The following is a 23,214-nucleotide window of genomic DNA, read 5'->3' on the forward strand; positions in this document are numbered from 1 at the left end:
AGTGGGCCCTCTTGGATTGCGAGTTGATGAGAGACAAGAAGTGCTCAGGGTAGCAAATGCGCCCCTCCAGAGCCCAGCCTCTTCATCTGACTGCCTCGCCCTCCCCCACCCCAGTTCGGGTCTGTCCTCTCTCCCTGGACCCTGCCTCCCACTCTCTTCCCTGCCTCCATCCTCACCTCCCTTCCCTCCTTTCATGCTGCTTTAACAATGGAATTCAGATCACATTACTCAGCTGTTTCGTTCTCTGGTGGCTCCCCACTATAAGCAGAAGAAAATGCAAACTCTGTATCGTGGCCCACAGGACTCGACCTCTCCCAGCACATCGCCTACTCTCCTTCACTCCATTCCAGCTCCCAGCTCCCCCAGCCTGCGTGTAAAATGTGCCAAATGGCTTCTCTCCTCTGGGTATCTGCCCTTGCTGCTCCCCCAGCTTGGAAGGCCCCTTCCGCAGAACTTCCCCCTAATTGGCCCATCCTCAGCTGTCAGGTCCTGATTTAATGTTACTTCTCTAGGGAAATCTCCTCTGACTCCCAAATCCCAAATAGCCATCTTGCAGTCCTGCTTACTCAGGATGACCTCAGCTTGTGTTCCTTGCTCTGTCCCCAGGGCCCCAGGGCAGAATCCAACCCAAAGAGGATGCCCAGAAATCTGTTGGATGAAGGCACGTATGCCAAGAAAGAGGTTAGGGTTGTTGGGACAGAGTCAGAGGGGGACCAAAAATGAGCAGGAAGGTGGTGAGAGGTGGACCTCACCTACTTTGCAACCTCCCTGTGCTGCTGGCAGAATTATCAAAGAATCCACGTATCTCAACGAACCATGATAACCAGGCCACCCATAATCGATAAAGCCAACAGAACACTAACCAGTTGCTCCTTTCTTTGTAATGGGTTATTCTGTAAGTTTTTGATTCACTAGTAGATACAATTCCAATCAATGAAGATTTTGGCTCTGTGCCGATATAATGGCTTTTTGCCACATGTGGAAGCTGAAATTAGCCACATTCAGTCGGTGAAAGACGCCATGTCAACTTTGCAAGGCTTGAAGGGGCCCTCAGTGATAATGGTATAAACTACATTTTTTGAGCACCTACCACATGTGAGAAACTGGGTTTGGCGCTTTATATATATTAGGAAATGCTATCTCCTAGTGAAATAAGAGCTGACAGAAGAATAACAGATCCATTTGTGGGTAACAGGGAAGTATCAGAGGCTCAGGAACTACAGAGCCACAGTTCAGAAAGGCATCTCTAAGGCAATCTGCAGGATGCCTCAGGGAAGGGAACACCATTCCTCGGAAAGACATCCTCCTGTGACAGGATGCCCTGGATTGGAGGAGTCTGGGTGAGAAGAGGAGGAGGGAATCGCTGAGAGAGCCACGTGGATGCAGAAGGAACAGACTTCCCCTCTTCAGAAATAGACGATGAGGGGGTGGGGATCACATGATGACACCAAGGTCCCAACTTGCGCCACTAGAAGCAATGGGAAGCTATTTACCAAAGAGAATGGGAAAGAAGGAGCAAGATCTCAGGTTGAAGCATCAAGAGAAGATCATGAGTTTAGTTTTGGACATTGTGAATTTGAGTTTCCGGTGGCATATTAAGGTGGAAATGTTCACCTGGAGCTCAAGAAAGAGGCTGGGGGTGAGGATCTAGGAGCCTTTAGCACACAGGCTGAGTAGGAAAGCAGAGCAGGTGTAAGATCGCTCTGGGGGCAGATAGAACGAGGAGGGGAGGAGCCTCGGACACAAATGGAACCCCATTAATTAAGGGGCCTTTCATAATCAAAGCGGAAAGAAGTCTCAGGACACTGGAAGCCAAGGGAGCAGAGTTCTGAGGGTCAAGAGAGCAGGAGGGTGGGAGTTTCAGGACCTAAGGCAAGAGAATATTTGACGAGATGAGCATGAAGAGAGGCTTCCTGGGCTGCCAAGCACAGACCTCCACGCTCCTGACCTACAAGCAGGCAGCCAACAGAGCTAAGAAGGAAAATTTCTGAATTATGCTCTGATAAGTAACATTCAACAGAAGATATCTCTCTTTAATACAATCCACTTGTTCTGTTTTTTTTTTTTCTTTAACACAAATGGGTGTCAATCTGGGACTCAGAAATCCATTTTTCCCCATTCCAATTAATGGAAATTATGCTTTCAACCCAAGAAAATTCTCCCTACAGTTTTTCAGAAATGAATTCTTCCTAGAAAATGGAAAAGATTGTACTTGGCTTTTGGGTTTGGCCCACATAGACCAAAATGGTTACCCTGCAAAACACCCTTCTGAGAGAAATCAATAATCATCTCATGAAAATAGGCGTTCTGTGTTGAGAAAAGTTTGGGAAATGGTGCTCACTTGATCCCTCAGAGACTTATAATATAATAATACCTTCAGCAGGCATGGACCTTGTTTAAGTTTTAATGCCAGTATTTCTAAACATTCTTTGCCATTCTTACAGGCCACATCTATTATTATCTTAGGAATGTTGTATTCTACAGGACATTATCTAGAGAATCCTGCTCTAAAAGCTGGAGGGTCAAAGAGCCCAGACTTTGAAATCCAACAAATCTCCCTTCAAAACCAGCTCTGCCACTTAGCTGTGTGTCCTTGGGCAAATGGCTTACTCATCAGTTCTTTTAAGGGAGGGTAGCCACCTATGCCTTGTGGAGCTGTTGCAAGACTTTGGACTAAAATATATAAAGTGCCTCATTCAGTGTCTCACACGTCACGGGCGTTCAAAGAATGTAGTTGGCACTGCTCCCTCCGGCCTCCTTCAAACCTTGCAGAGTGAACATGGAGACATGCACAGGTCCTTACGGTGAGCATGACCACTTTATGTCACATTCCAAAACTTCCAAACTAATAGCACTGGGTTTTCAAACTCTCTCATTAAAATAAAAACACCTGTCCCAACTCCTCCTTCGTGGGCTGCTCTTAGGGATTGTGAACAAGTGGGCTGAAAAAACAGAAAACAGCTTCCTCTTTCAGTTTTGTGTCCCAATAAGCTCTTTTAAGGCTTCTATAGATACGGTCTATGTGCATCTGAGGGCTCAGGAAAGTATGCTGAAATGAGTACTATTTACAAATTAGGGGCACCTGGGTGGCTCAGTCGGTTAAGTGTGCAAGACTCTTAGTTTCAGCTCAGGTCATAATCGCAGGGTTGTGAGATGGAGCCCTGTGTCGGGCTCTGTGCTCAGCGCGGAGTCTGCTTGTCTCTCTCCTTCCTCCTCTGCCCCTCCCCCTCCTCACACTCTTTCTCTCTCTCTCTCAAATAAATAAATAAAACCTTTAAAAAAATTAAAATAAAATAAATAAAAATTAAAAAGAGGGTATGTCCTTTTGGGAACCCTTTAAATATATATCTACACTTGTATTTTAAAGTAACATTATTATATTTTTATAATATTATATAATATACAATATAAATATATAATTATATTTAATAATGATAAATTATTATTTAAGATTGTTTTAAATAATTACCCAAATGTTATAGTCTGAGTAATTCAGGGTCATAGATATGTAAAAAATAATAATAAAATTAAGAGAAGAAGTCCAGTATCACTGATGTCCATACAGGTCTCAAGACTGTAGGTGTCCTGGGAGGAAAACCACACAAATACACACAGTGAATTTCAAAATATTTGCAAAAGGTCCTCAGGATTTACACATGTGCTTACAAGAGTTGAAGATAACTCAGCCCTGTGGCTGAACCCACAAAGTCACCCCTTAAAAATAAGCCTCGCTGCTATATCTATGAGAAATCGATGTGAAATCCAAAATCTGTGACCACTTTGGGGATTATTAATGCTGTTGGCTTCATTCACCATACATGGACTGACTGCATTTTTTGGTAAGATGTGTTCTTCGGCATTTGAGATTGCATATACAACAAATTCCCTTGAAAGTGACAAATCTCTCCCGGCTGATTGGGAGACTAAGAAGTCACACAGGGATTAAGCTTGCGTCACCGGGCTAGTAATCTGGGCAGCCACCATGTAGTGGGAGATGGCACAGGGTGGGAACAGTCTCTGTCCCTGACATGCCACTCAGCCTGGCAGCTCAGGCTCGGGAGCTTCACTTCTTCGTCTCTAGAATGGTGGGTGGAGCGTGTTAACACATACAGGTTGTCAAGTTGTTACGAGTACTGAAGAAGGCATAGTATATGGAAATATTCTGGAAAAAACAGAATGCATTAGCCAGATCTTAGGAAATAATATCCATGAAGTTTTTCCTGGACATCTAATTGTCTGCTGTTGGGGATAAAAGGACACCATTTGGATACTTCTTACTTTCAGGTGGAAGGAGTAAGAGGGAACAGTCCTCCACCAGAGCCCTGGATTACAACTTTAGCCCTTGCAATGGCTTGTTGTGAAGACTAGAGGCCATTTATCCACTCCTCCAGGGCTCCATTTCCCCACTCTTTAAAAAATACTGAAAAATTCACTGCCAATTTCTGGATATTAATAAAAAAATAAAACGTTAATAAATAGTCTTAGACCAAAGATATGACCTCTACAGCTTCCTTCTAAACTGGAATGTGATTTTTTAAAAAGCCAATGTTCCAGGAAATTGCGACACCGATCTCTGTCCTAATAATAAAAACTCCATCAACTCCAATTTACTGAGTTGTCTACCACGTGCTTAACAAACCTCATGTGATGCTCACAGGCTCTTGTGATACAAAGAGCATGGGGTTGGGGACCCTTTTACCGATGGGGACACTGGGGCAGCAAGAGGAGAAGGGACACGTCCAGAGCGACACAGTGGAAGTGCCCAGGCTGTCTGGCTCCCAAACCCACTGGTCTCTACGTTATGATCTTGGACATCAGTGAACCTGGGGCTGGCACCCTCTCTGCCACTGAGCTCTACAACCGTCGGCGGCTTCCTTCATCTCCCTCCCTTGGCCCCTGCTACCTCATTTGTACAATGGAAGTAATAATAGCACCTGCTTCATATGGTGACTTGTGAAGGTTCCTTCCCGGGTGAAGGCATCTAGAAAAGCGCCTGGCACAGAGTAAGCGAGTAATGCATGTTAACTATCATTTCATAAGCTAGAAATCATTTTTGGGCTCCACCACTTCCTACCAAGCTGTTCACACTGAGCCTGGGATGTCTATGGCCCGAAGGAAAAGAAAAAGCCAGGCTCGTGGATGCTGGGCGAGCAACGGACTACACAATGAAGAAGAAGAGACGGTGTGGCAAATCCTTCATCACCATCTCTCTGCTAAGCAGCAGGCTCCTTGTCTACTCTAAGACTAATAACCTTGTCTTCGGGCCAGGCTTTCCAGCTAAGCCAATTAAATTTCTAATTACATTCTCACTGATCATTTTGCTGGGATGACCCACTCCAGTGACTCACAGTGAAGCTGCATAACCTAAAGGGATGTGGGCTCTTCAGGAGGATTGAAAGCCCACTAAAATGGAGTCATTTTCCTTTTAATTTTTCTTTATGAAGTTCTTTGATTCACAGGAACAGCTGCTAAATCCAAAAGATTCTGGATGCTGACTCCATGCCCCAAAGCTGAGCAAATCTGACTCAAACCACACCGTAACAGCAACTGGAGAATTTGGAAGTGCTTGCTGGGATTTGGGTCTCTATCACCATGGGGTCATCCCCAGTTTTCTATAAGGCTCTCCAACACCCTCTCCCAGCAGCTCATGGCTGGACCAAACCTGACCATTTTTAGATTCTTTCAGCTGCTGCTGTGTATTCGTTCCACAGAGCTACATTGAGTCATTGCCACGCACTCTGGCTATACTCTTTAAGTGGGTTAATATTTATCATATTACACTAGTAAACGCTTTCTAACAAAGAGGAGAAACACACTGCCAAGAAAGAGAATACACAAATAACATAGTTTAAAAAAAAAACTCAACTTCTCTAACAACTACTTGTCTCTCCCTCTCTATATGTACTTTTTTTTTTTAAAAGATTTTATTTATTTGACAGAGAGAGAGAGAGAGCACAAGTAGACAGAGAGGCAGGCAGAGGGAGAGGGAGAAGCAGGCTCTCCACTGAGCAGGGAGCCCGAAACAGGACTCGATCCCAGGACCCTGGGATCACGTCCCGAGCCAAAGGCAGCCGCTTAACCAACTGAGCCACCCAGGCGCCCCTAATATGTACTAACTTGTCTTTGCTGTCCATGATGAATACAGCACAAAGTGTGCGTCTGTGTGCGCAAGAATTACCCACAGTTGTGTGAACATAGCACTGGGTGACATATTTAAAAAACAAAACCAAAGTACAACCAAAAAAGAGCCCTACTATCAACCAATCCTCCTGTAGGTGCTTCCTATTTATTGATTCTATTTTCTCCTGTTAACAACCGTGTTTGTGAAAGACTTTAATCTGCCTATTAATTGGGCTGTCTCTTGGACCAGTACCACTTTCTATTGCTAGCACCTACCATAGCCCCAGAAACAGATCTTTCTATCCCTTATTTTTTGAGAGGTTGGTCAAAGGCATAGTTGTGGATACGGGGAACTATCACCAGAAGCATAGAAGCTTCCTTTGTCCCTAAGTCAAACTGTCATCTGCCGGGAAACTTAATCATGTTCCTCTTGCGACTAGAATTCAAGCCAAAGTGTCCTAAAGACTCCAGCTGGTTCCTACAACCCAGACTTAAGAAAAGCAGGTTTCCTTTCAGCTTGAAATTGGTAAGACACTCCACCACCAGTGTCTAGAAGATTCCCAGTCGTTCTAGATGTTGAACACCACTCTCTTGGCCTGCTGGCTTCTCCCTTCCCCCCTTCCCCCCTCCCTCTCCCTCTTTCCTTGCCCTTTTTCCCAACTACTTTTTTTTTAGTATAGCTGACACACAATCTTACGTTAGTTGCAGGCGTATAACACGATTCAACATCTCTATAGGTTATGCTGTGCGCCCCGCAGCTGTAGCTCCCATCTCGCACCCTAGGCCGCTATCACGGTATCACGGACTACGTTCCCCATGCCCTACCTTCCATCCCCACGATCCCCTCACTCCGTCACTGGAAGCCTGTATCTCCCACTCCTCTTCGCCCATGTCGCCCATCCCCCCACCCCCGCCCTTCCAGCCAGGGTCAGTTTGTTCTCTGTATTTATAGGTCTGCTTCTGCGTTTTTTAAAAGGTTTATTTATTTATTTAAGTAATCTCCACACCCAACGTGGGGCTCGAACTCATGACCCCGCGATCAAGAGCCACATGCTCTTCTGACTGAGTCCGCCAGGCACCCCTGATTCTGCTCTTTGTATGTTTATTCATTTGTGGGGTTTTGTTGCTGTCGTCGTTCACTTACGAGTGAAATGATACGGGATTTGTCTTTCTCGGTCTGACTCATTCCACGTAGCGTACTACCCTCTTGGCGCAGTGCGTCGTCCCACACTTACCTTTGGTGTGACAGCTGCAGGGCAAGCAGCGGTCCCTCTCCCTCTGTCGGTAGAACCCGTGCTGGCACCGCTCGCAGTGAGGGCCATCCGTGTGGTCATTGCAGTTGAGACAGCGGAATCCGATCCCTGTCTGTCTGTGAAGCTCGGGATCAAAGACGCACTGCCTGGACTTCCCGTTGCAATCACACACTGGGGGCGGGGGAGAGAGACATCGCTGGTAAAAAGCTCAGAGACAATATTACTGTTATTAATAGAAACTATGCACGGGGTACCAAATATTCATGCCAACGACTTGGAGTTAGGTAAGGATGAAATGGGATGCGGACTGTGAGAGTCCCTGTCCCATGTAAAGGAAGCGGGAGCTCTGCTGGGGCGGGGGGGTCGGGGGTGCTGTCGGAGAGAACATGAGCTCAGAGTGGCCCGACTGTCCCATTCCTCAAGGGACACCAACAATCCCACATGATGTATTTTTATGTAAAAATTCTCGATTTACATATTTGCAAGGAGTTCATTTTTAAAACCCTGTGCAACCCCCTAGACCAAGTCTACGGGCTAAAGAAGACCTGAGGACCACCAGCACATGCGCACAACTGTCTAACAGCTGATGGGGTCACCTGTCCCTCCAGTGATGGTCAAGGCTGAGGAGCTAATATGAGTGTCTGGACAGGTATCTCTCTCCACCCCTCACTGTGCCTTGGGTGGCCCTCCCAAAGCCAGGTGTCAAAAAGAATCATAGCCCCATGAAGAATACATTTTCCCAAGTGTCCAGGAAAGTTCACCCCGTTGATGTTCCAGAGATACTCCTGGAGTGACATCTCTATGGGGGACCTAAAAGCCAGTGAGGTAACATGTGGAAATACTCAGCGTCGTTCCTGGTGCAGGGCAGACCCTCAAAAAATGTTTCAGTCACAGCTGAGAAGAGAAAGATGATAAACCTTGAGGTTAAAAGAATCGGATCCAATAAATACCAGTTCTACTATTTTCTTGGGCAAATCCCTTCAACTCTCTGAATCCCTTTTCTTTTCTCTTATAAATGTGGAAGACACTCCCTGCCTCCCTGGATTGTTGAGAGGATCTCACTGAGAAAAGAACATCCAGTCCTTCACATCTGCTACTTCACTCACACAAGACAGGGAGACAGGCACTGCCTCAGAGGAGAAAAATGCCGTTCAGAAAGGTTAAGTAACTTGACCCAGTGGAGAGCTGGGGTTTGAACCTGTGTCTGATGCCAAAACCCACTTTGTTTCCACCAGGCACACTGTCTTCATTGGCCGTGTGGCCTCAAGGACAGTCTGTTTCTAGAACTGCCTAGGGCCACAATTCACGCAGCGCACTGACAGAAAGAGTCGACAAATGGGCCAACATCGCGCACCGAGCAGCTGTCCCGTGCGGGCCGTGTCAGGCTCTGGAGGCGCAAAGATGATGAAGTAAACCCATGAGCTTCCTACGCGCGACTTCCTTACCACACACGCTTCCTACAACTCGCTCTCTAATCTGGGGAAAGTGAACTAGCATCTCCCCAGAGCCCACTCCATTTCTAGCACTTCACATGCCTCAGCTTGGTTACTTCTCACAATAACACTTCAACATGGGCTTTATTGTCCCCATTGACTGGATGAAGAAACTAATCCTCAGAGAGCATGGATATGTTGCTTCAAGTCACACGGCTAAATGGTAACCATATCATTTGCTCCTAGATCTGTCCAACCACAAAGCCCTCCCCTTCCCATTTTAGCCCTGCATCTCAAGAATCTGGTTACCACTGGGCATGGAGGCATTCCTTCTAGAAATCCCTCACACAGGCTTCTCAGGCCCTACTCAAATCCCTCCACTGACAGCACTGGTTATTATAAATTATTTTTTTTTTATAAATTATAATTTTTTTAGAATTTTAAATCTGCCTCCCTCCCTGTAATTTTTACTATGTGTTCTTGTTCTTCCCTGGAAAACACACACAGACACACACACACACACACACAGACACACACACACACACATCTACTCTCTTCTCCATTTACTTATTCTATTTCAGACACTGTCTTACAAGCACGGGAGTAGCCGAACCTTTGAACCGTCTGAAGACAGTGACAGCATTTTCCTCTTTAGCCTTCTCTCCTTCTGGTTACACTGGAGACCTATCACCCCCAGGTCTTTCAACCACTTCCCGTGTCACGATTTCTAGATTCTTCTTGACTGTCCTCCAAGGAACATACTCTAATTTCCCATGTCTTTCTTGAAATGGCCAGACTTTATGACAGTACTCCAAGGGTGGTTTGAATAGCTCAGCTTGCAACACAACTGGATACTATAATTCCAGGGACGCAATTTAACATTTCATTAAACTTACAGCATACTAAGTTTGCACTCAATTCAGGCTCCCAGGTCTTTTTCGCTGAACTGGTGCCAAGCCAAATCTTTCCCAACGAATGCTTGTGTAACTAACTTTTTGGATCCCGAACAGATGTGCCACACAGCTGTCGTGCGCTGTGAAATCACCGAGTACATCGTTAGGCACGTACAAGAGCTAAATCCAGCAGCCAACGACCCTTGAGAGGTTACCCAGCTGGATGGCACCGTGTGCCAGTGCCCTTTCCCGCTCTGGATGCCTTTTGAGGACAATCTCCAAACAATCACGACATTTTCATTGTGCCTCTCTTCACCCTGAACAAACTCTTTGCTGAGTTTATAGTTTATAATAGTTAACTTGATAAGGATAGCTCATGAAATACTTATTCAGAGCAATATTTTAAAAATAGACAACCTGGTTATCATCTAGCTTTTAATACCTCCCTCCCCATCTGTCCTTTCTCCTTTCAGGCTCTACTCTGGGGGAAAAAACAAACAAACCACACCTGTGTTCTTCCTTTAAATCTGCAGCCTTCCACGGATGGGCATGACACTTCCAGCCAGGGAGGTCAGCAGCTAGCAGCTCCACTCTGGAACTCACCCACGGCTGAATCCCCCTCCTCTGCCACCTGAGTTTCCATGAAAGCCCATGGTTGTGCTGACTGGAGTGAGGGACGCCTAGGCCATGTGTCCGGGAGTGTATGGGCCTCCTGGGTCTGCATGATGTGAGCACTTCATGAGGACACTCCCCAGCCTTGCCTGCAGGACTTTGAGGTTTCCAAGCTGCACCGAGCTCAGCACTTAGCTGAACTGCACTTTGCTTAATATTGACTCTACGAGGGGTGCCTGGGTGGCTCAGTCGGTTAAGCATAGAGCCTTCGGCTCAGGTCATGATCCCAGGGTCCTGGGATTGAGCCCTGCGTCGGGCTCCTTGCTAAGCAGGAGCCTGCTTCTCCCTCTGCCTCTCCCCCTGCTTGTGCTCTCCCTCTCTCTCTCTCTCTCTCTCTGTGTCAAATAATAAAATAAAATCTTAAAAAAAAAATATTGACTCTTCAGAACATTCACACCTGGAGGAGGAGGAGGAGAGCAGAGAGTTTGTTCCTTTTGCATGGGATGACTCCTTTTGTCACTGATGCATTTGAAACATGATCTTTCTCAAGTCATCTCCTGAATTTAGACTAACTACCCTAAAACTAATTATTACTCACGCTCATTGCTGGGGGGAAAAAAGAATCTTTTTATTTCAAATTCCAGAATATTCTTGCAATTGGCTCAATAAAATGGGCCTCATACTGCTTGAGCCTGGTCCTTTTTATACTGTGACTGATTTCTGCCTCGCCGCGGGCCCGGGCACCGTGTCTGCAGAAGGATACTGCCATGCTGGGAGCGAGGATGCAGGCGGCAGTGTGGACTCTGCCAGAAGGGCTCTTGGGGAAGCAGCCCACCACAGCCACGTGGGGATGCTGCCCACTGTGGTCAGCACTTCCACGTAGGTTTCCAAAGAAGACAGAAATCTGGCTTTGTGTATGACATCTACTGATTTTTTAAATGGGGGCAAAAATAATTTTTTAAAATTTCTATTTGAAATAAAGCTGTGTCCAAGGGCAAATCTTTGCACTTGACTCTGCTCTTCTAACAGGCAGAAAACATGGTCATACTTTAGAAAAAGGAGAAATGGGGCCCTTGTCTAATGGCACAGTGGCTTGGTCATAGTGGGTATCTGATGTTTTTTGTTGTTGCTGTTGTTTTTTTTTTTTTAATATTTTATTTATTTATTTGAGAGAGAGAAAGAGAGAGAGCACAAAGGGTGGGGAGGGGCAGAGGGAGAGGGAGAAGCAGGCTCCCCGATGAGCAGGTAGCCTGATGCGGGGCTCGATCCCAGGACCCTGGGATCATGACCTGAGCCGAAGGCAGATGTTTAACCGACTGAGCTACCCAGGCACCCTATCTGGTATTTTTTTAATGAACAAATGAATGAATGTTCTCTTGAACTTCAGGAAATCCCTAGGTGTGTTTTGACCACTTGAAAGGACTCCATGTGCCCCACATGTCTGGACCTGCCTTAAAAATACAAATACTAATATCTGGCAGTCTGTCTCTTCTCTATTCCTTGAAAGGATGATTTTCTCCACAGCAGCTCAGTCCAGAAAACAACCTTTCTTGGTAACTTGTAATACAATGCTTTATTTAGGTTAATAGACCTAAATATAAGCCTTGGCTACATTTTCAAACAGGAAGAAATTCTTAAAATGTTTATTATACTTTCCTTCTTTTATATTTAGCCTTGTTCAATTTCATGTCTAGAACTTCCTTTTCATTTTTATTTTATAATCTACTTGCTATCCTTCCAAATTTCATAAATAGGCTGTCTAGTTTCCATCAGAGAATCTTGACACAAAGACAAGTGATGGAAGTATAAAGACGGGAGTCTTGGACATTTCCTGGGTTGCCTGGGAAGCGTTTATCAAGGTTCCATTCACTCGACAAATACATATGGAGCACCTAGTATGTACCAGGTGCTGTTCCAGGCACTGAGGATATAGCGGTAAACAAAACCAATCGCTGTCCCAGCCCTCATGGAGTTTTCATGTGAGCCAGGGGGAAAGAAAATAAACAAGATAAGTAATACAGAGAGAATATTGGGATAGTGAGATTTGTTAAGGAGAAATACATAAAGCAGTGAAAGGAAATAGGAAGTATAAGGGGAGGGGGTAAGTGAGGAGGAAGGAAAGGTTGAAAGTGCCATAAGCTGGTTTACTATTTTTTTTAAGATTTTTTTTTTTTATAAGTAATCTCTACACCCAATATGGGGCTTGAACCCACAACCCCGAGATCAAGAGTCGCATGCTCTACCGACTGAGCCAGCCAGGCGCCCCTGGTTTACTATTTTATTTCACTTGTGATGCTGGTCTGTTCATGAGTTTTATCCATTTATCTACTAGACGTGATGTTTTTCTTATAAATTATGAATTATTTACCTAACAAATGTATCAAACTATTCCTCTCTCATTTTGTTACATATGTTCTTTACCCCTCCTACAAATCTCCTTTCTCTCCAAAGTACCTCACTGATAGATTTTGCTTTACCGAGTCTTACTCCTTTTTCCCCTTCCTTCTTCTGTCCTTGGTCACTTAGATGTACATTTATTTCATTCATTTAATAAATACCACTTCCCACCTGACAGGGAGGCTGCACTGGGCGCTTGGATTCCGGGACTTCATGAACCAGCATGATTTCAAAAAAGGGAGATGCCAATGTTTTATTTTGTCAAATAAGAGATTAAATATGTATACATTTAATCAATATATTGGGCTTTCTCAAACACCCGTCACATTGTCCACTTTTCCTCATTTCACCATGGACAGGCATGGGTCTGGGGCCCGGAGTTCACTTATCACTGCAGCGGAAAAAAACAGAAACAAGTCACTCTGGGACCCTGAACAGACCCAAAGCATTACAGGGCATCGGAATCAAGACGGGCAGTTTTTTCCCTCTCTTTCAGTGAACCCAGTACCACCGGTGCCAGGTCCCATCCATTGTCTTATTTTACTATTCCTTTGTACTGTGCTTTCCCAAGCTAGGGACATCTCTGCAAACTTTTGTCCTTCTCTGTCCCGGTGCCCTCACTCCAGCTCCCCCCCAACCCCAAATCCCGGTCTCTGTCAGCCAGGGGTCTCTCCACAGCTAAAGGAATGAGATTCATCAAGTTGACCTTTTTTTTTTTTTAAAGGTTTTATTTATTTATCTGAGAGAGAGAATGGGAGACAGAGAGCATGAGAGGGGCAGGGTCAGAGGGAGAAGCAGACTCCCCGCTGAGCAGGGAGCCTGATGCGGGACTCGATCCCGGGTTGCCAGAATCATGACCTGAGCCGAAGGCAGTCGCTTAACCAACTGAGCCACCCAGGCGCCCCTCAAGTTGACCTTCTTAGAGAAGCCCGCCGGGCAGTCCGACACAGGCTGACCCACCCGCCACCACCTACACGCCCCCAGACACAGATCTGAGAGGCAGGCAGCCCTCTTCAAACAAGGTGTGCAGAACCCCTCAGGCTCACTTCACAACACTCTCACCCTCACTCCAACACACAGCTCCAACAGGTCGAGACAGGAAGCATGGGGCAAAGGCTGTTTCCAAGCTGCATCCTTAGGAGAATGAAAGGAAACCAAAAATACTTCCTAGGGTTGTACTGTTGCAAAGCCTCGGACTAATCAGCATCAGTGGTGGCCATTCATCAGGACCTCATTTTAAATTTCCCATAGGAAACACTGCAAACAGTTACGAGGAATTGTAACAACTTGGCATTACTATGATCGTCTGCGTATAAGCAGATCTTCTTTCTATTGTTCTAAACTTGAAAACATGCTCTGCTTTTCACCAATGTGACCTAACAATTTATGGGATCATCGTGCTTTTTAGTGTTCTAAGTAACGACAAATTTAAAAATCCAAAGCTCCTTTCAAAACCCTGCAGATTTGGTGCTGCTGACCTCTCCAACTTTCTCTCATTCCTCTTTGTCTCTCTCTCTCTGGGCTCCAACACACAGACCCTTGCATGAATTCTGGAAAGCACCACCTTCCTCCTACCGCAGGCCTCTAGGCTTGCTATATCCTTTGCCAGGAGCGCTACCTGCTCCCACCGTCCCTAAATCCACACAGCAACCCAGTGATCTTTTTAAGAGCAAAAATGAGGGTGTAGGGCCCCTGCTGATGGCCCTTTTACAGCTTCTCCCTCCTCTGAATGCCCACAGGACTTCGTCCTCACCTCCGGCCTGGCATTTAATCACTTTCTGTCCTGTGCCTTCGCTATTTGCCTACAGGACTTACTTCCTCTATAGCCTTTTCCACGTTTGATTCCCACCGAACCTAACCGAGGCGTGGGGCTGTGACTGGTGGGTGGATGGAAGGCAGGCAGGCAGGCAGGCAGGTGGACTCTAAGAAAAGCCAAAAAAGCACCTGAAATCTCCCAGGAGTCCAGGGACCCCGTATGAAATTTTCTCAACACAATACACCAAATTTCCATTGTCTACATATATGGCATTCAGCGTAAATTTAAAAAGCTACTGTTTCAACCAAAACCCCCCCCCAAAAAAATGAAACTGCATGGTGCGACGGAAACAGAAAGAACTGCGAGAGGAAGGTGATAGTTTCAGTTAGAAGGAGACTTTCAGGTTTGCTCTCACACCAGAGGAACTATTTCCGCGTCCAGACCGCCTGCGCACCGGTGGTGGTTCGGCAGCCGGGAGCTGGGAGCCGGGAGCTGGGAGCTGCGAGCTGCGCTGACGCCCCGCCTGCGCCCGCCCGCCGACTCAAAGGGCAGCAAGGCCGGAGCGAGGGGGGCGGGAGGGGCCGGGGCGAGGGCGGCCCGAGAGCGTGAGATCAGCTTGCAGGAGTCGGGCAGCCTCGACAGGCAGTGCACTTGGCCGGCGCGCGGGACGACCTCAGGGGCTAGGAATCCGGGCGTCAAGTTTGAACCTGGCACTGCGTGCCGGCCGCCCTGGCCCGCAGCTCTGCCGCCCTCGCCTCCCTTCGCCGCTCGCGCGCGCATGCTGACTCGGTGACACGCAGCAGGTTTGTAAAGTAAGTCCCCTGGGATGGCCCGCGGAGGAGTTCGTGCGGAGATGGCACTCCATTCTCTTCCTTATTTAGAGGAAAGGTGTGTGCCCTTGCCAGCATTTTGTGCCCCTCGTTCCCTTTCGGAGACGCCAAATCTTTTTCTGTCCTTCCCTTTTGAAATTGTCTTCCCTGGGACACCATGAGGCCGTCCTATCAGGTTTCCTCTTGTCTTCTGACGTCGTCCCCCACTCCCACTCAAGTCTGTGGCTCCTCTCCTTACACTAACTCTAAATGTTGGGGTTGCTCCAGGCTCGGTCCTGAACCTCCACCACGCCTCACCCTGGAACTCTCTTACCCCAGCCAAGGGCTTGGATAAACGTGATAGATGCTGACCAGGGCGCCAAGGTCCTTCCTGGCCCAGACTTCATGCTCACCTTCAGACCAGCCACCTGCTTTAGGTTTCCAACTGGGGGCCTCACAAACTCTTCACACAGAACGTGTTTAAAACCAAACTCATAGCCGTCATCCCTTCAAGTCAAAAGGCTGGAAGCTATCCTTATAGGTTCTCCATCCTTACTTGTCCATATTCTATGCAACACCAAATTCTTCTTTTTTTTTTTTTTTTTAAGATTTTATTTATTTATTTGACACAGAGAGAAAGTGAGCACAAGCAGGGGGAGTGGCAGGCAGAGGGAGAAGCAGGCTCCTGGCTGAGCAAGGAGCCTGATGTGGGACTCGATCCCAGGACCCTGAACCGAAGGCAGATGCTTAACAACTGAGCCACCCAGGTGCCCTGCAACACCTATTCTATTGATATAACCCACTACATAGCTCACGCCCATCTATGTCCAAAATAGCCCCTCTAGCGCAAACCCTTATCACCCCTTGCTTACAAGACTTCCTAACTGAATTCCCTACAACTTCTCTTGCCTCCATCCAGCAGTCAGAACACCTTTCCAAAATACAAATTCTACCAATACGTCTCTGCTTACAGCTCTCCGGTACCTTTCCTTTACTTTTAGGATAAAGAGCAGAATTCCTTAACATTGCTACAAAGACTTCCATGGTTTAATCCTACCTACTTTTCCAACCTAATTTCATATAACACTTCCCACTGGGACATCTTCACCTCTCTCCCATTCATTTCATTTATACCTCATTTTATATCTTTACTTCCTCTGCTTCTTAAAATTCTTGATTTGTAAAGGAAAAGCATCATGGTGGGGAGAGGCGATTTGGGCTAACATGGCAATCGCCATCTTCCCTTTTGTTTGTTCAAAGCAGTTACACTAAAAATTCAACCTTCATCTGTCCTATTGAATATTATTCCCTTCCTCTGAGTCAAAGAACTGGCCTCCCGTAAACTGACAACACTTTTATGCTCAAATATAGCAACGGTCACCTCCGTGAAGTCAAGTCAGTTGTAATGAGGTTCAACAGGAAGTCCAAATGTAAAGCATTAGACTGAAAGTAATGAATAAAATTAACATTGAGAATAGTATACTCACATTAAAACAAAAACAAACAAACAACAACCCAAAACCTGGCAAGTGTTTATCTTCACAACAAAAGCAATTATTGAAAGTGTCCTTTAAGTAGCAATCTATTCGAATGTATTTTTTGTTATTTTTACAAATACGCAAATTGCACATTACTTACAAAGCCTAAAGCAAGATACACCTGACATCCATCAGTTAGGTAGATACCAAAGGCATTGGTAGCTATCATCCTATTTGTCAAAATCGAAGTCTCTAAACCTGAGATACTCAAGATGACAAGATGAGTATTTTTATTCTATTATACTTACATGTGATGATGAAAATGCTCATAAGTATTTTCTAGTTTTAAAATCTCCTTCATGAGATTTTTCAAGATTTAATATGTCTCTCAGGTTGGGTGAGAGTCTGAAGATTTCTTTATTTAAACTAATCTTGAAATATTATGGTTTAATGTGTGAATGTCTGCTTCCAGCTTCATCTTTTTAAGGCATGTCACAATATGTGTTCTAATTAAAATTTAAAACTGAAAATGGCACTTCCCTCACTAAAGAGTTTTTAAACTGAATTCAGTTTTTCTCTCACATTTTTCACAGCTGCCTCTTTTTTTTTTTTTAAGATTTGATTTATTTATTTGAGAGAGAGAGCACGAGCTGGGGGTGAGGGGCAGAGGGAGAGGGAGAAGCAGACTCCCCGCAGAGCAGGGAGCCTGAAGCGGGGCTCGGGGCCCCATCCCAGGACCCCAGGATCATAACCTGAGCCAAAGGCAGACGCTTAACAGACTGAGCCACCCGGTGCCCCACACTCTTAATAGTCTAAAGTCATCAAGAGTCAATGAAATTCCCCACATTTTCATTTTGAATGATTACAGCTTAAAAGGAGTCACCTAGTTTCACTGAGAGTTCATAGCACATTATATTACAACCTAGACTTGGAAACGGCCCATGTGGACTGCAGACACTCGGCCTGATAAGGCCTACAGCAGGAGACCACATCTGGAGATGTCTTCCCCTAATGCCCGACCAGGGCCCAGGCAGACAGCAGGGAGAGGGAAAGAAAGTCCCAGCCAACAGGTAGGTTGGGGACACCAGTTGTCCTCTAACCAGCAAAGGAGTTCAGGGTAAAGGAGGAGGCTGATGACTCAGTCTGAGTGAGTTCAAAGGTGAAAGCGAAGAGAAGATTAGGACACGAGATACAGGAGAGTTTCTCCTTTCCTTACACCTGTAAGGGCTCCACGCCAAGACAGCCGGTGTCAGCTACAGCATGGAGACTCATCAGTGAGTATGCATGCTAAGGATTCTATATGCAAATATTCAACACCCCCACATCCTTCTGACTGCACAAATAGCAATTTCTATATTTCTATGAAATCATCTATAAAGAGAAGTTTCAATATAGAAAGCATATTTAACTAACTTCAAAGAGTATGGTATTCATTGAGCATTTTCTATATGACTCAACAAAAGGTATCCTATAACCTTTTAAGAGGAGCTGAAATAAAGAAAATTAGAGTGTTCAGGACAGCTAGAGGTGACATGAAGCAATGAGGACCAAAGGGGAAAAAAATGTGTATAAGGAGTCTGGTAAAGAAAAGCTAAAAAGGCAATTCTGATTTGTACTGAATTGCTTTTCAGAGTTCATATTAAATGTGGTTTTTCAATCATTTAAATTTATATTTTGTTGGCTCTTTTAAAAAAAAGTTACCAAATAAATACTTCCTCTTTAAACCTTACATTGCTTTTACAAACAATATATTTCTGTACAAGGAGATTAGCCATCGATTTTCTGCTATCCCTAGGGCCCTTCACAAAGATATACCCATGTAAGTATGTGCATGCTTACTGTGCCCCATTAAAGTTCTCAGTTTGACAAAAGAACAATGGTAATTCATGTACATTTACAATGTTGGGAAAATATGTATGGAGTACATTTATAGCATCTTCCTTAGAGATTCTTTTCTGAAAGAAAATCCATTTGAAAATTGTAGAGTAAAACTGTACTGCTTAAAGTCAGAAGAATGAATCAAATGGTCTTTTAGGGGCCCAACCATTGTTTATATATCCATAAAAAGAAGTAACAAATATTCCAAGAAGAGATTGGGCCACAAAGCCTCCACCAGGGAGTGGGTGCCACGTGTCTTGCATCTCAGCTGGACAAATGCACTGCTCCTCCACCATCTCCTCCCATGCCAGGTCAGCTGTGGCCTCACCTCTTTGCCCGTGGACCTCAGCACGTGAACGTCCCCTCCTACCATGAACCGCCCCCTCCCGTGAGGCAAGAGCAGAAGCTTTGGGTTACTGTTGGACCCAGTGCCACTGCAAGGTAGACCAGTCTGTCTGCGATGAGAAATGATCTTTCAACATTTGGAATCCCCTTTTACCAGAAGCAAAATGGGTGATAATTTGAAATAGTAGTATTAAGTAAGTGTAAAACTTACATGGTCAATGTTCTGGCCATGGAACTGTCCTGATCCTGAAAGACTCTAAAACTCATGGAGAGACCAATGGTCTCCAACAGGGAGAGAAAAATAGCCTCTGGACACAAATATGCATATATAGAGTCAAAATGTCAACAATTATTGGAGAACAACGACTAGTAAAACAAAAAGGCTTATCACTCTCCCTCAACTGTCCCTTTATTATTTTTAACTGAGCCACCTGGTCAATTCCAAGCTGCAGGAAAATCTGACAACATAGTTGAACAAAAAAGAAAAAGAGAGAGAGAGAAAACTTACTCATTTAAAAACTGTTCTCTTGTCAATGCCCCCACAAACTAGAGTTTGTGTTTGGTTTTAACCTGTAGTCCCCTGACATTTTTGAAGGAAAGGCCACTACAGTGAGTCACATACACAAACAGAGACTTCTGAATAGACAGGACACAGAAGTCCCTACTAGAGACATAGGGATGTTCTTATAATAATAGATCAAGATTCCATCAAGTCTAGAAATTAATTTATATGAAAAAATTTTAAGAAGAATTAGAAATCAGCCAAGAAGCTGTCTTGTTAAAGAACATTAAACAAGCAACTGAAATCTGGTCCCAATACTCAGTGTGTGGCTCTGGTCAGGGCAATCACTGTTCTGGGCCTCAATTTGCCCATCTACAAAGGAGGATTACACATGTTAGAGCCCAGCTCTGCGATAACTAACTGTGAGAATCTGCACTGTTCCTTTACCTGGGGCCCGGGTATCATGTTCCCCATCTACAAAATGAGAGGCTGGTGTCAAGAACCTCTAAGGACCACTCTCATTTAGGACCATGATGCTGTAGGATGAGAAAAAAGTGGGGAAATGTGCAAACCTTTTTGTAAGAAATGTCCCTACATGCAGCTAAAGATTTGAGTAACTTTTCCAATGTTTAAATTAGTGTGGGAAATGACTGGGTTGCAATTTAATTTTTTCTAGAACGTGAATATTGACAACAGTGAATACAAATAAAATCTGGAAAAGAAGCAGGTTGGAATTCTGTGAATGGTTGACCAGCCTGAAGAAGGCCAGGATGCGTATACCTTTAGCCAGGTGATCTCCATCTCTCCTCTGATATAGCAGAAGGGAAAGACTTGATTGAGCCCTTCCACTGATCAGTGTTGGAGGAAGCACCATGCTCTTCTTCTTTCATAATTGTGACATAAGGAAGCACATGTTTGTTGGGGAGGCACATATTTAGACATATAGTCACCCACAGAAACAGAAAAGACTTAGCTTTGGGCCTTGGATATGATTCAAATATTACATCATGTACCTGGGGGTTATTATATTAGTACACAGCCCAGTAATGATTCAGTAATCCGCTAGGCCTAATTTGTGACTAAATTTGAGTCTTCCATAATCTATGGCACTCCTATTTCTACACTGGTCTGTAACAGATGATTCAAGACTTGTCGTTGGAAATTTCTTTAGGAAAAAAAAAGTCTATATATAGTTGAACCACTAAGGACTTAAATGGGAAAAATATCCCCAAAATTGCCTCGACAGCTTAATTCCATGCTCCTGACCTTCCTATCAACACGGGTCACAAACCAATATTCTTCCTCAGCTCCTTGGACCAGTCGAGCTAAGCCAATGTCTGCCCCCAGCTCAGGACACCAGAATTTAAGCCTTCATAGGAATTTCCAGCATATACTCCAACCCAGTTCTATACTGCTGTTTATTGCACATACTTGAATATAATAAGGTGGAGGTTTTTATTTTTCCGGGGCGGGGTGGGGGGGGAAGTGTTTTCAAAATCTCCCCTGGTATGGGGCACTTTCTCAATTGCTTTTATTGTTAAAATATTATTTGGGAAACACACACTAATTTGACATGACGTCAATCAATGTTTTGGATATTTATCAGTAAGAAAGAAGAAACTGTGTTGAACACAATTCTCATTCTCATACTTGTTCATTATCTCACAATGGCGAGTGCCGAAAGTTGTCATAAATAAGGCTTTCATGATGTTTGTGCTGTGAAGATTACAATGTGCGTTGAAGGATAATGTTTAATCTTTTGGACAATTTGAAAATGGTGTACTTTCTAGTGACAGCCTCAAAAGCAGACTCAAATCGAGCTATATCTCAAGCCACCCATGTCCGAAGTGAAGAAGAAACTGTATTCAAGTTGCATTTGATGCTAAAGGTGGAGTTTGAATGTAATTAGTTCATGAAATGTGGATTTACAAATTAATACTTGTAAGTTATTATTTTATAAATTATGTGACTTTAAGTGGGTTTGTGAATTAATATGCTAAATTAAGCATAAAAAGACATGTGACCACTGCATGTACACTGCTAAATGTTTTCATAACCTGGTTGGCCAAACCCTTTTTTTGGTGGGGGATGGGGGAGATTCTCCTATTGAGAAGTGGGAGACCAGCTTCTGTGGGGATCCTCTTATATCTGGGTATGTTCTAGAGAGCAACAGACTCAATGAATCTGTATGTGATGTGATCTGGTGGTTGACAAAAGGCAAGGATAAGAAATGTTATGAAAGCTAACTTTGGAATTCCAACCTGCTTTGGGCCCCTTGTCAGGAATTCCATTTGTTTCATTGGGTAAGACCGGGGATTCATTTCAGCCTGAGCAGAAGGGCTCCTCATCACCTTTCTTGGGCTAATGAAAGGAACCTCTTCAAAAATTTTACCACTTAAAACTCAGAAGGCAATATATTGACATTCAGCCCTGGCAAGGCAGTTAGTTATAATAATATTGAACACGGAGTGAGAGCTTCCTAGGCACTATGCATAGTGCTTTAGAGGTAATGATCACACAATTTATTTTCCTCACTTTAGAGACCAGGAACTTACATAACAAGGGAAGTAGCTTGTCTAAACCCCAACAAATGGGAAATGACAGAGCTAGGATTTGAACCCAGGCCTGCACCTGTTTGCATCATGCTGTACCATTTCCACAGTTTAAAGCAGCAGAATCCATCAGAGAGTCTAAACCTTTCCAGGGGTCCCTTCCACTATCCACAGCACCTTTTTTCCCATATCAGGCTGTGGGAGAAATCCAGATTAGTGTTCTATAATCACCTTGGATTCTGAGCTCATCATTCTAGAATGATTGTTTCAAAGCTTAGCTGATGGCTGGATCCAACCATATCATTTTAGTCCTCATTCTTTGTGTATTCACATTTTTATATCTAAATACCATTTATTATACCTACGTTGTTACAGCTCTCCCTTGGGCTAGCAAAACACTCCTCTTCGATAATGTTCTCCTCTATCCTCAAGGCTTGTTCCTCCCTATTCTCCTTCATTGTTGTGCCATCTCCTTGGTAAGTGTTGAGATTTCTCTAACCTCAATGTCCCAGTAATCTCATGTATTGTCAGGGCTTTGTTTTCCACATTTGGGCTCCTCATTTTATATTTCAAACTGTTCTAAACTTCAAAATCATAGCTCCAGCTCTTCACCAGGACTGTTGGGCATCTCCACTTGTGTCTCTGATTCAACAGATCCCCACAGGAACTCACGCCTTTCTCTTCATCCACCACCCAAACTTGCTCCCAAAACTGATCCTTCCCTTAGAGTTCTCATTTCCTTTCATGGCATCACTGTCTCACCAATCGCACTCACCTGAAGCCTCAGACCCGTCTTGGACTCTTCTTTATTTCTCGTGCTTTCCCCTTACTTGTATCCCTAACACACGTGCATTGGATCACCAAATTCTTTCAATTTTACCTTCTAAATGTCCTGTAATCTGTTTCCACTTTGCTGTTTCCACCACCACAATGAAAGCCTTTGTCATCTCTCCTTTGGATTATTGCAATGGCCATTTGTTGCCCTCTCCTAGCTCAGCTCCAGCCTCTAAGCCCTTCAGTAAGTGACTTTTCTAAGACACGAATCTGACCGTGCCCACCCCTGGTTATAAACCATCTGCAACTCTTGTTGACCTCTGGGGCACTACCCTAACTGCACAGCCTGGCATATAAGGCTCCTCACTATATTTCTAGTCTCATTCCTATCTACTTCTTGCCCCTTCTCCAG

The 23,214-nt window shown here is 44.6% G+C and overlaps 1 protein-coding gene and 1 long non-coding RNA gene across 2 annotated transcripts in view; one reads left to right on the forward strand and one right to left on the reverse strand.

Annotated features, from left to right (window-relative positions):
- The window catches only part of LAMC2 (laminin subunit gamma 2), a 55,586-nt gene that overhangs the window by 29,801 nt on the left and 2,571 nt on the right, over window positions 1-23,214 (reverse strand). Inside the window, exon 3 of the mRNA XM_036076484.2 lies at window positions 7,356-7,544. Coding sequence (XP_035932377.2) covers window positions 7,356-7,544 — 189 coding nt within the window. The remainder of the gene's footprint in view (window positions 1-7,355; window positions 7,545-23,214) is intronic.
- LOC118525749 (uncharacterized) lies at window positions 15,051-21,525 on the forward strand. Its single transcript, XR_004912290.2, has 2 exons — window positions 15,051-15,276; window positions 20,153-21,525. It is a non-coding gene; the product is annotated as an uncharacterized LOC118525749 (long non-coding RNA).

This window comes from Halichoerus grypus, chromosome 7 (assembly GCF_964656455.1).
Source record: "Halichoerus grypus chromosome 7, mHalGry1.hap1.1, whole genome shotgun sequence".
Lineage (NCBI taxonomy): Eukaryota > Metazoa > Chordata > Mammalia > Carnivora > Phocidae > Halichoerus > Halichoerus grypus.